The 13715-nt window shown below is 45.2% G+C and overlaps 1 protein-coding gene across 2 annotated transcripts in view; it reads right to left on the bottom strand.

Moving 5' to 3' along the window:
• The window catches only part of SEC24B (SEC24 homolog B, COPII coat complex component), a 109484-nt gene that overhangs the window by 31463 nt on the left and 64306 nt on the right, over positions 1-13715 (bottom strand). For both annotated transcript variants that reach the window (XM_038755099.1, XM_038755098.1), the window contains 5 exons: positions 10893-10973; positions 7884-8071; positions 6899-7083; positions 3705-3807; positions 1415-1541 (listed from right to left, as the gene is read on the bottom strand). In XM_038755099.1, coding sequence (XP_038611027.1) covers positions 1415-1541; positions 3705-3807; positions 6899-7083; positions 7884-8071; positions 10893-10973 — 684 coding nt within the window. The remainder of the gene's footprint in view (positions 1-1414; positions 1542-3704; positions 3808-6898; positions 7084-7883; positions 8072-10892; positions 10974-13715) is intronic.

The following is a 13715-nucleotide window of genomic DNA, read 5'->3' as shown; positions in this document are numbered from 1 at the left end:
CATGGAAGCATCCCTAGCACAAACTTTCTGGAGGACCATTACTAAATGCTTAAAAATGAATTCTTGCAATTCAGGGCACGGCACGTGTCTGTTAGTTCTGCTAGAATGTACTCTTCAAAGGCACACCTCCTCCTTCCTAAGCCCTCCTTTCCTCTTCTCTCCTTCTGCGTCACCCTTGAACTTGGACTTGCTCCCTGTTTTCACCCCTCCTTCAGCCCCACCGCACTTAAATACAGCCGCAATGTACTTATTTATATTAATGTCTGCCTCCTCCCTCTGGACTGAAAGCTTGCTGTCGGCAGGGAATGTGTCTTCCGACTGTTATACTGTACTCTCCCAGGTGCTTAGTACAATCAATCAATCAATCAATCAATCGTATTTACTGAGCGCTTACTATGTGCAGAGCACTGTACTAAGCGCTTGGGAAGTACAAATTGGCATCACATAGAGACAGTCCCTACCCAACAGTGGGCTCACAGTCTAAAAGGGGGAGACAGAGAACAGAACCAAACATACCAACAAAATAAGTAGGATAGAAATGTACAAGTAAAATAAATAAATAAATAAATAAATAGAGTAATAAGAAATGTACAAGTAAAATAAATAAATAAATAAATAAATAGAGTAATAAGTAATAATAAGTAATAAGTAATAATAGAGTACAGTGCTCTACACAGAGTTAAGTGCTCAATAAATACGATTGACTGACTGATTACTCTCCCAACCACTTAGTATGGTGCTCGGCACATAGTATGCACTCAATAAATACCATTGATTGATTGACTGGGAAAATGAAGAATACAGCTGCTAGAGTTAGAGTTGGCTTAGTGGATGGAGCACGGGCCTGGGAATCAGAAGGACCTGGGTTCTAACCCCAGTTTTGCCACATATCTGCTGGGTGACCTTGGGCAAGCCACTTCACTTCTCTGGGCCTCAGTTACCTCATCCGTAAAATCAGGATGAAGACCGTGAGCCCCACGTGGGACAGGGACTGTGTCCAACCTGATTAACTTGCAATCACCCCGGCATTGAGAACGACGCTTGGCACATAGTAAGCGCTTAACGAGTACTATAATAATTATTCCAGTGCCTACCACAGTGCCCGGTACATAGCAAGCGCTTAACAAGTACCAGAATTATTATAAACTCAGCATGCAATCCGAAGAGACCCTGCCTTGAGAAGAGGCGCGTTTGCCAGTCTTTGGCGAGCATAACCACTCTGCTAGAGGCCTGGACCACGTACGGAACTATCACTACCTCTGCATGAAGTGTTTCGACGGCTCCGTCCACAGCGGGGAGGCTCGGAATCTGAGGACTGAGTCTCTCGCCTCCCTTCTCTTGACCGAGAACAGGAACCTGGGCCCCGAGGGTGAAAAACCCAACCAAAAAACCCTTCCTCGGCTCTGCCGCTTACCATCGTTGACTCTGTAGCAGAGGTTGCATTTCCACCTCCTCTGATCAATGAAGGAGACGAAAGGATTGATATAAGTCCGGCAGGAGCGACACCTCACGATGGTGCTTGACGTTATCACCGGTAATTGCTGTAAAATAAAATAAGAGGATGTAGTCCGGGTCGCCCCAAGGCAACGTTAGGCACATAGTGCAGCTAGACGCTAGACCGTTGGTTCGATGTGGGCAGCAAAGGTATGTGTCTATCAACTCTCGATCAGAGCAGCAGCGTGGCTTAATGGAAAGAGCCTGGGCTTGGGAGTAAGAGGTTGTGGGTTCTAATCCCAGCTCCGCCATTCGTCAGCTGTGTGACTTTGAGCCAGTCACTTCATTTCTCTGGGCCTCAGTTCCCTCATCTGGAAAATGGGGATGAAGACTGTGAGCCCCACGGGGGACAACCTGATTACCTTGTACCTACCCCAGCGCTTAGAACAGTGTTTGGCACATAGTAAAAGCTTAATACCACCACCTTCTTCTTCTTCTGTAACAGTGTACTCTACTGAGCTCTTACTGCAGTGCTCTGCACGGTGAGCACTCAATAAATACCACTGATTGATTATTCTCCCAAGCTTTTAATACAGTGCTCTGCACACAGTGAGCACCTGATAAATACCACTGATTGACTGCGACTGCTTATGGGCAGAGCTTGTTGAGCTCTTGTTCTGAGAGTTTTCAGAGCAACACACGTTGCTATCAAATGGTCTCCCGTTTTATATACCACAAGAGAGCATATCCCTAAATAAAACGGTGACACAGATACAACACGGCAACAGCCAGAATCTGCTTGGCTAGAAAAATAACATGAATCAGAGCGAAGCGGTTTCACTCTCTTCTCTACATAGAAGGAATCCTCAAAAGGTCAGTTATGTATGATAAAAGTACTTGCATATCTTGAGTGATACAATACATCTGGTGTCAAGAAAAATATGATTTGTTAAGAGCTTATTAGGTCCCAAGGGCTGTTCTAAACACTGGGGTAGATATAAGCTAATCGGATTGGACACAGTCAATGTCCCACATGGGGCTCATCGTCTCAATCCCCATTTTACAGATTAGGTAACTGAGGCCCAGAGAAGTGAAGTGACTTGCCCAAGGTCCCAGGGCAGACAAGTGGCTTAAGCAGGGATTAGAACGCCAGTCCTTCTGAATCCCATGTCCGTGCTCTTTCCAGTAGGCCACTCTGCTTCTCCTGACGGAAGGAAGGCACATTAACAGCCTGGCTTCAGTTAGTCATGCAAATAAGTTCTGCTCCACATGCCCACAACTGCAAATAATTCAGGTAGACCCGATGAACATTAGGTTTCTGGCCTGCTAAGGGTTATAGGCCTCCAGTAAATTGAGTATACACTGCCTGGTCTTCCTAATCCCTGTTCATTCAGGTGGAACCTATCCTTGTCACACTGTGAGTGCATTTGCTGAGGGAAGATACTTTTATTGGCACAATCCAGTGCTGCCTACCAACTCTGTTGTACTACGCTCTCCCGGGTGCTTAATACAGTGCTCTGCACACAGAAAGCACTGAATAAATACCACTGATGGATGAATTAAAAAGAAACTGAAGAGGAACAGGCATGCTAGAAGGTGACCCAGATGATACAAAGTCTCTGAAATTCTGTTGGCAAAATATCACTTTTCTACACTAATGATACGAGCCCCATTCCCATAAGGGATTGTGCCTTATCTATCTACTTCAGCACTCAACATAGTGTTTGGCACATAATAAGTGCTTACTAAATACCATCATTATTTGACTACATCTTCAAGTTCGGCTGACACAACTGATCTTGGATTCAATACAGCACAGATGAGTGGAAGCCAGGGTAGTGGCTTTTGTATTGATTGAAAAGCTGCAACACTATGTGCACTCATTCACATGGCAAACGGGACATTATCCTGAAACTTAACTTACAGAATTTCAACTATAGGGTGCATATCATTATATTTAGGACTCACTCCTGAATGTATGCTTTTTTAGCAGATGTCTCTCAGTTATAACTCACTCTTTTATTTTTTGTATTAGTCTTAACCATCTGATAGAAGATCTTCAAGATACTAATAGTCCCCAAAGGATCAAAACAATGATAGGAGACCATCTGATCAATGATTTAATTCCAGCAAAGTATAATTCCCTATAGAAAACCATGCAGTTAAAGGAATGCATGGTCTTATAAAAGGAATTACATACTTCATCAGAACAAGGTTTAAACAGGTTTAAAACAAAGGTTTAGAACAAAGGTTTTAAAAAGCTACTTTACCGTTAGATCTCTGAACGGATGTAACAACAATCCTAAAGGAAGTTTAGCCTTGTTCAGCAAAGCCTGAGTCTGTGGGATATTTGTCAAAGTACAGCGAAATGAACTGCAAGGAAAACATTTGGGATACAATGTAACATTGATTAGTAAGGAACAAGAAACAGGAGGCTAAAAAGAAGATTAAACTAGACTCCAACAGCATACAGCTTAAGTTCACCCATTTCTCTTTGAATGCCAAGGTGGTGTTCTTGCAAAACACTGTCTTCGGGAAAACTTGCGATGTGGGTACCCAATGAACCTCACGCCACGTGTACATGCACAATCCTCTTTTACAACACCGCGACATGCTGTAGCCAAACAGGCTCACGCTGTTGGAAGAACGTTCCCCGATTCTGCCATTGTGTTCTAGTGACAACACGGGGAGAACAAAGGGATGTCTGACAGATGTGGAGAACATTTTTATATACAGTGGTCCTTCCACAATGCAGACTGTAAGCTCGCTGTGGGCAGGGAATGTGTCTACCAACTCTGTTGTACTGTACTCTCCCAAGTGATTGGTACAGCCGCAAGGCACACAGTAAGCACTCAATAAATACAACTGATTTTTTAAAATGTTTTTTTTTAAGCACTTACTATGTTCCGGGCACTGAAATAAGACACTGGCTAATCAGGATGGACACAGTCCCTTGTCCCACATGGGGCTCACAGTCCTAATCCCCATTTTACAGATGAGGGAACTGACGCACAGAGAAGTGAAGTGACGTGCTATTTTCCTCAAATTCGCCATTATCTGACTGTACCTTCTGGGCAGTAGGTAAATGGAAATACTTCCTACAACTGACTACAGCTGCTCTTTGAAATGTGTTGCTTTATTTGAACTCTTCAGTGCAGCAGAGGTGGGAAACTTGGAAACCAGAGAGAATTCCAGGAAGTCTCTTCTGAGTCCTATCACCTAGATCAGATCATTCCATCATTAATAATAATGATAATAATAATAATAATAATTCTGGTATCCGTTAAGCTCTTACTATGTGCAAAGCACTGTACTAAGCGCTGCAGTGGATACAAGCAAATCGGGTTGGACACAGTGCCTGTCCCACGTGGGGCTCACCGTCTCAATCGCCATTTTACAAATGAGGTAACTGAGGCCCAGAGAGGCGAAGTGACTTGACCAAGGTCACATGGCAGACAAGTGGAAGAGCCGGGATTAGAACCCATTAGCAGCCCTTACAGGGATAGATGCTTATTTATTCCACTTTTAATTCATTTTTTTTGCTTACTTTTGCAAGCTGGATTTACGTTTTCCCTTTGGTTCTCTTCACATATGTACTCTCAGTGTCCGCCTGTCCTTCAGGGCAAGGACTTTGTCTCTCCTAAAGTTACAGGTATTCAGGCGTGGCCTAAGGGAAAGAGCACAGGGCTGGGGGCCAGGCGATCTGGGTTCCAATCCCAGCTCTACCACTTGTCTTCTGCGCGATCACGGGTAGGTCATTTAACTTCTCTGGGCCTCAGTTTCCTTCCCTGTAAACTCGGGATTCAATACCTGTCCTCCCTCTTCCTCAGACTGTAAGGACGGTGATTGTGTCCGAACTGATTAACTTCTATCTATTCCAGTGTTTAGTTCAGTGCTTGGCACATTGCAGGCACTTACCAAATGCAACACTGATGACGCTGAGGGTGAAGGGAAAGTGGCCACATCAGGAAAGAAATTCCCAAGACTTTCTTTTTCCTACAATGTTAGTACCATAGTGGAAAGAGCAAGGGATCTGTGTTTTAATCGCGGGCCTGCCACTTGTCTGCTGTATGGCCATGGGCAAGTCACTTAACTTCTCTGGGCCTCAGTCTGTAAAATGGGGATTCAATACCTGTTCCCTCTCCTATTTAGACTATGAGTTCCAGGTGGGACAGAGACTATGTCCAAAGTGATTATCTTGTTTCTTGCCCACTGATTAGTTCATAGAAAGCGCTTAACAAATACCACAATTATCACCACAGCCAATGCACTAACTATTCCATTCAGGGGCTCAGTTGGAGAACATAGGTCTCAGAATCTAAACCACTCCCTACTTGAGGTATTTCTGGGATGGCCTGCTAGCAGAAGATATTTTTATTTAGTTACTTATTTCAGGGTGGTTAAAACTGTTAGCTTGGCAGTAATTAAGTCCATATTCATAATGTATTTATTTATATTGGTGTACGTCTCCCCCTTTAAACTGTAAGCTCCTTGGGGGCAGTGAACATGTCTGTCGACTGTTATATACTGTACTCTCCCAAGCGCTTAGTATAATGCTCTGTACACATAACAAGCGCTCAATAAATATGATGGACTGATTGACACGGTCAGTGAAGTGGATTTTCTCATGGAAAATCACCTTTGCCACGGCACACTGCTGTTCTGGCCTCCCGGAACCAATGGGCTATGAACTTTAGAGGATCTATCTTAATTCAGGATTTTGAATCTGAAAGCCATCTGTGCTGAGAGACTTCTATCACAAGAGAACAGTGCCCAGTTCTACTGCCAAAAGCTCAAACTCATGGACTCTAATAAGTTTCAATAGGCAAAAGGAATCATCTTTCTTCATGCTCTCTTCTACATTCTCTCTGCTCCAAATAGGTACCTTCAAAACAACTTGCTACTTATATTCACAGCTCTGCAAGTAATTCCACCAACAGCATGCCTGGCATTTGAAAAACCGAACACACTGACTGGGGAGGAAATAACAAAGAAGAATGAATTGGGAGATTTCAGTCGAAAGACTGAAAGAGGCTCTAATTATCCACGACAAAAGGACATAAATGATAGCACACAGGGAAGAATTACCCCAGAAGTCTTATTTGAAGATGAGAATGAAAGAACAAGATGGAAAATACGATTAGTCTGCATACTCTAAGATGACAAATTTGCTAGTAACGTGATCCACAAAAATAGTTCCTTGAGAAAAATCGCAGTAATGCCATTCTGAGGAAAATAATACAGGATGAAAAGCTACACCCAAGTCCAGAGTGACGTCTAATAGGGCTGGGAACGAATGGATTAGGTTACCTGAGTGGGTTTTTCCAATTCCATATTTAAAGTTAAAGTAGGAAATGTCCACTGACTCTTTCCCAAGGGTTGCTGTTCTAATTTTAACATTTTGGAGTGTCAGTAGGGGAAAATCCATTCGACCCGGGAAATTCTCCTACGGTTGAATACCTACTCTGGGTTACAGTTCAATTTCTTGAGGTCCGCATTCAAGTTGGGGACAGGAGCCAGAACAGGAGTCGTAGGAAGAATGTTCCTATCCTGCGTGAGGTTGACGGGTCTCAGGCTTTCTGGCTGTGGAGAATGCTGCAGGCTCAATCCTCCTAAACTGGGCGAGAGCTGGTTCACACTGGGATATTGCTGGAAAACAAGAGGAGCATAACAATTAACGAACGGGGTGGTCATCACTCGAGGCTACTTTCAAGCTACAGAAAATGCAGAGAAAGTCTCTCCAATGGGGCACACAGGATTAACAAGGCAATTTGACTGATGTCTCCAAAGAATAGCTAAAAAATTCTAAAAATATATGTCTTTTTTTCAACCAAGAAAAGAATCCTGGCTCGAGGAGAGAAGTACCTTGGCCTAGTGGACAGAGTAAAGGTCTTAAATCTCTTAAATTTAACGCTTTAAATTTAAAGCGCTTAAAATTTAAAGTTTAAAGTTTAAATTTAAAGGTCTAAAGATAGAGTCAGGAGGACATGGGTTCTAATTATGGCTCCACCGCTTTTCCGCCTGTGACCTTGGGCAAATCACTTAACTTCTCTGTGCCTCAGTTACCTCATCTGTAACACGGGGATTAAGACTGTGAGCTCCATGTGGACCAGGGGCTGTGTCTAACCCTATGAGCTTGTATCTACACCGGCACTTAGTACAGTGCCTGGCACAAAGTAAGCGCTTAAATACCACAATTATTATTATTACTATCCCCACAAAATGAGAGGCATTGTTACTGAACAATAAACCACCTCTCTTCCACTGAGAGGCACCACATTTTGGATGTTACAGATTCACCGCCTCACCAGGATTTTCAATAATAATGAACGGTGGGTTTTGTTTCACCAGCTCTATCGTAACACGCTTTCCCCAGGACTTAGTACAGTGCTCTGCACATAGAAGTGCTCAATCGGTGCCGTTGATGGGCTGACGGACCAGACTCTTACCTGGGCATACTGCTGGAACCCAGAATGATATCCTGGGTTACCAGTCTGTGTTCCAGAACTAAGAGGGGCCGCGTTTTGATAACCAGGCTGAAGAGTCGGATAGCCGTAACCGAAAGGCTTCGACGTCTTGGCTGGCTGAGGGGTGGAGGGAGCGGGCGCTGGACTGCTGGTAGACGACGAAAGCGTTTCTAAGAAAGGGAAGACAAAAACGAAGACACATCACAATCGCCATCTGGGAAGCAAAACTCCAATTCACAGACACTCCACCTGTTAGCCAAATCGTCTCTCGCCCCTTCGCAGAGGAGTGGACAGGGTGGGGACACAGCAAGGGCTGAGGGAAAGGTGCAGTCATGGGGGTGACTGGGGACAAGATAATGGTCTGCCTCAGCCTCAATGGCCACAAAATCTAGACCACAGCAGGCCAGCCAACCAGGGCCAATAAGTCCCCCAGAGTCCAATGCCCGATGTGACTGGAACTATTTCCATACCAGTGTCATCCCTGAACTGGCCCACCAACAGTTCCCCTTTGCTCCTTACAAGATATTTCTTCCCATCTGCGAACAAGTGGCTACCGAGATTTTTATGTTCCCGTTAGCCATCCACGGCAGGGATGCAAAGGAGTCACACACACACCGCCCATGTCAAGTTACAGCAGAAGCTCAACCCATTTAGGACGATAGGGAAGAATGGTTAAAAGTGATGTCCCAGGTGCAGCTTTCTGTTCCTTTTTCAGGGACACGGAGAGGAAAAAAATAAGACATTTTACCTGGGAACTGCTTGAGAATTTCCGAGCTGTTCACCCAAAGGAGAGGAAAATCTTCTTTGGGAATAAACTGCTCGTCTCTTGGGTGACATTTGAATTCCTTCAGAATTCTTGGACTGTGGTCATTTTGCCATAGCAGTGGTGGAACCCTGCGGTTTTACAGGAGTTCTTTCACCCACGAAGGTGAGAGCATTTTGTTCCTTGATGGGATTTTACGTGGTGGGGGTCCGGGGGGTGAGGGTGGGGTGGGTATGTGGGTGTGTGTGTGTTTGTGTGTGGGGAGGGGGGAGTAAGGTCTGCGATAAGAAATCTAACGCCAGAAGCGTAAAATTTAAGAGATTTAAGGTCTGGCACCAACCGGACCTCATGATTAATAATGGCATTTTTTAATATGAAGAACTGTTTTGTGTGCATATGTTATACACACAATTATAATTAGAGAGAGAGAGAGAGAGAGAGAGAGAGAGAGAGAGAGAGAGAGAGAGAGAGAGAGGGAGAGAGAAAAGCAGCATGGCCCAGTGGAAAGAGCATAGGTCTTGAAGTCAAAGAGCCTGGGTTCTAATCCTGGCTCTGCCACTGGCCTGCTGTGTGACTTTGGACAAGTAACTTAACTTCTCTGGGCCTCAGTTTCCTCACCCGTAAAATGGGAGTTCGATAGCTGTTCTCCCTCCCCCTTAGACTGTGAGCTCCATGATGGACAGGGGCCATGTCCAGCGTGGCGTGAGCACGGGCTTGAGAGTCAGAGGTCATGGGTTCAAATCCCGGCTGCGCCACTCGTCAGCTGTGTGAACTTGGGCAAGTCACACCTCATCTGTAAAATGGGGATTAAGACTGTGAGCCTCACGTGGGACAACCTGATCACCTTGTATCCTCCCCAGCTCTTAGAACAGTACTTTGCACACAGCAGGCGCTTAACAAATGCCATCATTTATTTTCATTTTTTTGTCTGACCTAATTATCTTGTATCTACCTCTGCACTTAGCATTTACCCTGCCCCACCTAGGGCTCACAGTCTAACTCCGCAATTTACTGGTGAGGTAACTGAAGCCCAGAGAAGTGAAGTGACTTGCCCACGGTCACACAGCAGACAAAGGGCAGAGCAGGATTAGGACCTACGTCCTTCAGACTCTCAGGCCCGTGCTCTAGCCATTAGGCCATGCTGGGCCGGTGACCCCAGAGACGGGGGGTCTTTTGTCCTGCATTGAGCACGAGAGCCCATCGAGATCTTGGCACTGCCTCCCAGCTCATCACGGGGCAAGGCGATAACCCAGATGAAGACATTTTCTTCTGAGTTCTACGATGACCTATTTTGTCCTGATAACACAATGACAGATTTCATTCTAGAAAGAGGCAGAACAGGATCGGGAAACTTTAAAAAATGATTATCAATCCGTGGGTTTAATTGTGCAGAGACCACAAGTCACTTAAAACCTAGAGGCGTATCTCTCTTTTTACCACTAGAATGTCTTCCTCCCCACTCCCTTTATTCAGCGGTATTTGTTAAGCCATTGCTATTTGTCAAGGAGTATTCTGAGCCCCGGGGTAGATGCAAGTTAATCAGGTTGGACAGCTCACTGTGGTCAGAGAATATGTCTGTTCTTTTGTTATTTTGTACTCTCCCAAGCGCTTAGTACAGTTAGTGCTCAATAAATACGACTGACTGACACTGTCCCTCTCCCATATGCCACTCACAGTCTAAATGTGATGGAGAACGGGTAATGAATCCCCATTTCTACAGTTGAGGAAACTGAAGTGCAGAAGTTAAGCCTAAGGCTGTATTGTACTTTCCCCAGGCGCTTGGTACTGTTGTACACATAGTACTCAATAAATACACTGATTGATCGCGAGAGCTGGGATTTGAACTCCCTTTGGAAACAATAACAATTTTGTTGGCATAACTTATAGTGGGACCCGCTTTTTGTTTAATTTTTTACACAAAGGAAGCATTAATAATAGTAATAATAATGGCATTTATTAAGCGCTTACTATGTGCAAAGCACTGTTTTAAGCACTGGTGAGGTTACAAGGTGATCAGGTTGTCCCCCGGGGGGCTCACAGTCAATCCCCATTTTACAGATGAGGTAACTGAGGCACAGAGAAGTTAAGTGACTTGCCCAAGGTCACACAGCTGACAATTAGTGGAACCAGGATTCGAACCCATGACCTCTGACTCCAAAGCCCGGGCTCATTCCACTGAGCCACGCCGCTTTAACAAATGTGAAAACATCTTGTCAAACACAGGTTACCTGGATATCCTCCTCCTTCTAGGGCATCATAGTTGTTGGGCACTGGAGATGCGCTGCTTGTTGTAGAGGAGCTGTCAATGGCTGGAAGGAAAAAGAAGAAGGAAATCTCTTAGGAGCTAAAACAAAGCCAATGTTTCTGGGAGTTGCCAGTGGCAATTAAACCAAAAAAAGTTCAGTGGTCTACAAGGATTTTTGCATTAAGATTCTAATGAGGCCTAACTCCAGAGACATTTGATGTCACGAATATATGGACTGGATTAGCTCACATTAATACACGGGTAAAATTTAAAAAAAAAATGGATAAACAATAGGAGGAATGAGAAAGCGACCTCTGGAGCAAAGCCACTCAAAACAATAACGTGGCTTTTAGTGATCCAATTGTAACGAAATGTCAGATTAAGAAAATGAATGCACATTTCACCCATCCACATATGAAACAGATTTTTTTTTGTAGCGATGATGGGATGTTACTCCTTGGAGTTATTACAATGTTCTCAGTCATACAAAAAACATGAATGTGAATTCCTTCAAAACCCATTATTTAAAAATGCCTAATGAATCTGCATAGGGAAAACCTATTGGGAACTTAACCAAATGTGTGCAATCCGCCTTATTATCCATTATTATCTCAGTGGCTTCTTAATAGTTCTTTTTGCCCCAATGCAGCAGTAAAGAACCAAAAAGCATTAGATTGCCGTTGTGACGATTAATTTAAACAAGATTTTGTGTGAGAGTTCTGAGTGGCTGGCTCTGGGCGGCTAGGTGTGAATGGCTAAGTGTGCAGGTAGCTCTTCGTTACTTCTCTTTCTCCCCAGCCACTCTGTTTAGACCCCAGGGATTGCAAGAAGGACCCTACAGATAGTTAGGAGCAGGAATAGTTTAAGTGCTGTCCGTCAGCAAGAAGCCATTTTGACATCAGGGTTCTCTGGTTTGGGCTTTGGGTAAGACCACCTGCATTTGGTTCAGAGAACAAACCATATCCATGATGTTAATGTCACCATGGCATTTAAAAGAGCTTGCCCCATGCAGATTTGGGGGAAAAAAAACCCCTCGGTTGGTAGCAGACCGACTTGGCCAATGGAAGTGAGGTGGGATGGTTTCATTAAGGAAATTCCAAAAGGCAGACTACTCTGAAACCAAGAACTGGGTAGGAGACGTATTCCGTAAAAACGGACTTCGGAAGAGAACGAGCATCACTCCATTCACCGCTCTCCACTGCTTTTGTTGGGTGTCTGTCACTCATCTCCTGCCTCGCGACCGGTTACCCCTCTCACTAGCTTGCTTTCTTTCTTCTTGAATCCATGACCCACATCTCCTTTGCCCACTGTGTGCAACGGTCAGGGTTAGGAGCCTGGGCTTGAGGAATTTCTCAGGGCAGACGCCAGACATAAAGAACAGAACAACACATGGAGGGAGGAGGAGGAGGACAGAGACTCAGACAGTCAGAGCGAGAGAAAGAAACAAAAGGAAACGTGGATTCAGAGGGGGAGGGCAAAAAGAAATATCTCCTTGCTTTTGCTTCTGCTAGGGCAATCTCTCTCATCTGGCAGCTACTTGTAAAAGGGAGCAGAGAGAAAGTCCTCGCTCAAGGTTTTCAGCTCCCAAGGCTGGGCTTCACCTCCTCTCGTAGCAGAAAGCCAGAGCCAAAGGTGAAATGCTTTAGTTCTCACCACCAGAGAACATATATGTGCAGTCCCTTCATCAGGATTCGAAGACGCCTTTTTGAAGGGCAAAATGGAAGCAGCATGGTCCGGTGGTAAGATCACAGACCTGAGAGTCAGGAGACCTGAATTCTAATCCCGGCTCCAACTCTTGACTGCTGTGTGACCTTGGGCAAGTTGCTTAACTTCTCTGTGCCTCAATTTCCTCATCAGTAAAATGGGAATTGAATTGCCCCCCTCCCTCCCATTTACGACCGTGAGCCCCAGATGGGGAAGGGGTGGTGTCTGTCTTACTTTCTAACTCAGCACTTAGTATAATGTTGGGCACCTAGCAGGCCCTTAGTAAACACCACAATTATTATCATTACTATTAAACAAACCCTCTTCTTGGTTTCAGAGCAATACGATGAGACACAAACACATAGCCAATCAAGCAGACCTTCAGAGGCACATGTCTATGAAAACAGTTCCATCTCCAGTTAGTCTAAACTCCTTTTAGGTTCAATTTTGCATAACGATCTGCTCCACAATCTTAATGCCGAAGAAAGCCTGGCCTTTCCTTAAGGCCCAGCAACAGACAGTGATTTGGAGAAACGGCCTTCGCTCTACTTTGTTCTTTACCGGATAAAGTAGCCCCAACTGCAGACTTAAGATATTGCAATGACCATATCCCGTCTTCAAGTTCGGCTACTTTGGGGGATGGAATTTGGCAACGGGAGAGATGGCTTGAAGAAACCCCCGCCTACCCCCCCATCGGATTCAGATGACCTCTCCAAGTCCTTTCCAGCTCTACTGCTCTCATTCTAGGATTCGTTTTTTCAGTTCAGAGTTGCAGGACCACTTGGGCGACGGTGCCAGAAGAGCAGTGCGCCTTCGGAAGGGTCTGCGGACGGATGAGGGGGTTTGGGGAGCCCACAGACTTGGGGAAAGTGACGGAGGGATCTGGACTGGGTCTGGAGCAGAGTTCCAGACCCGTTCCTGAACCGACCGTCACCTTGGCAGTGGAGGTAGTACGGGGTAGCTCAGGTTGGTCCACAGGACCCAAATTTCTGGGGCTGAGTCCGGTCAGTGAACGGCTGACCTCACCTGCAGTTGGGGCAGGGTTGGGTGGCCCTGCTTCTCTCTCCCCCTGCACCAAAGCCTTTACTCCCTCCCCCCTCTC

Source organism: Tachyglossus aculeatus, chromosome 12, assembly GCF_015852505.1.
Source record: "Tachyglossus aculeatus isolate mTacAcu1 chromosome 12, mTacAcu1.pri, whole genome shotgun sequence".
In the NCBI taxonomy this organism is placed as follows: Eukaryota; Metazoa; Chordata; class Mammalia; order Monotremata; family Tachyglossidae; genus Tachyglossus; species Tachyglossus aculeatus.
This window is presented reverse-complemented; position numbering and strand designations above follow the sequence as displayed.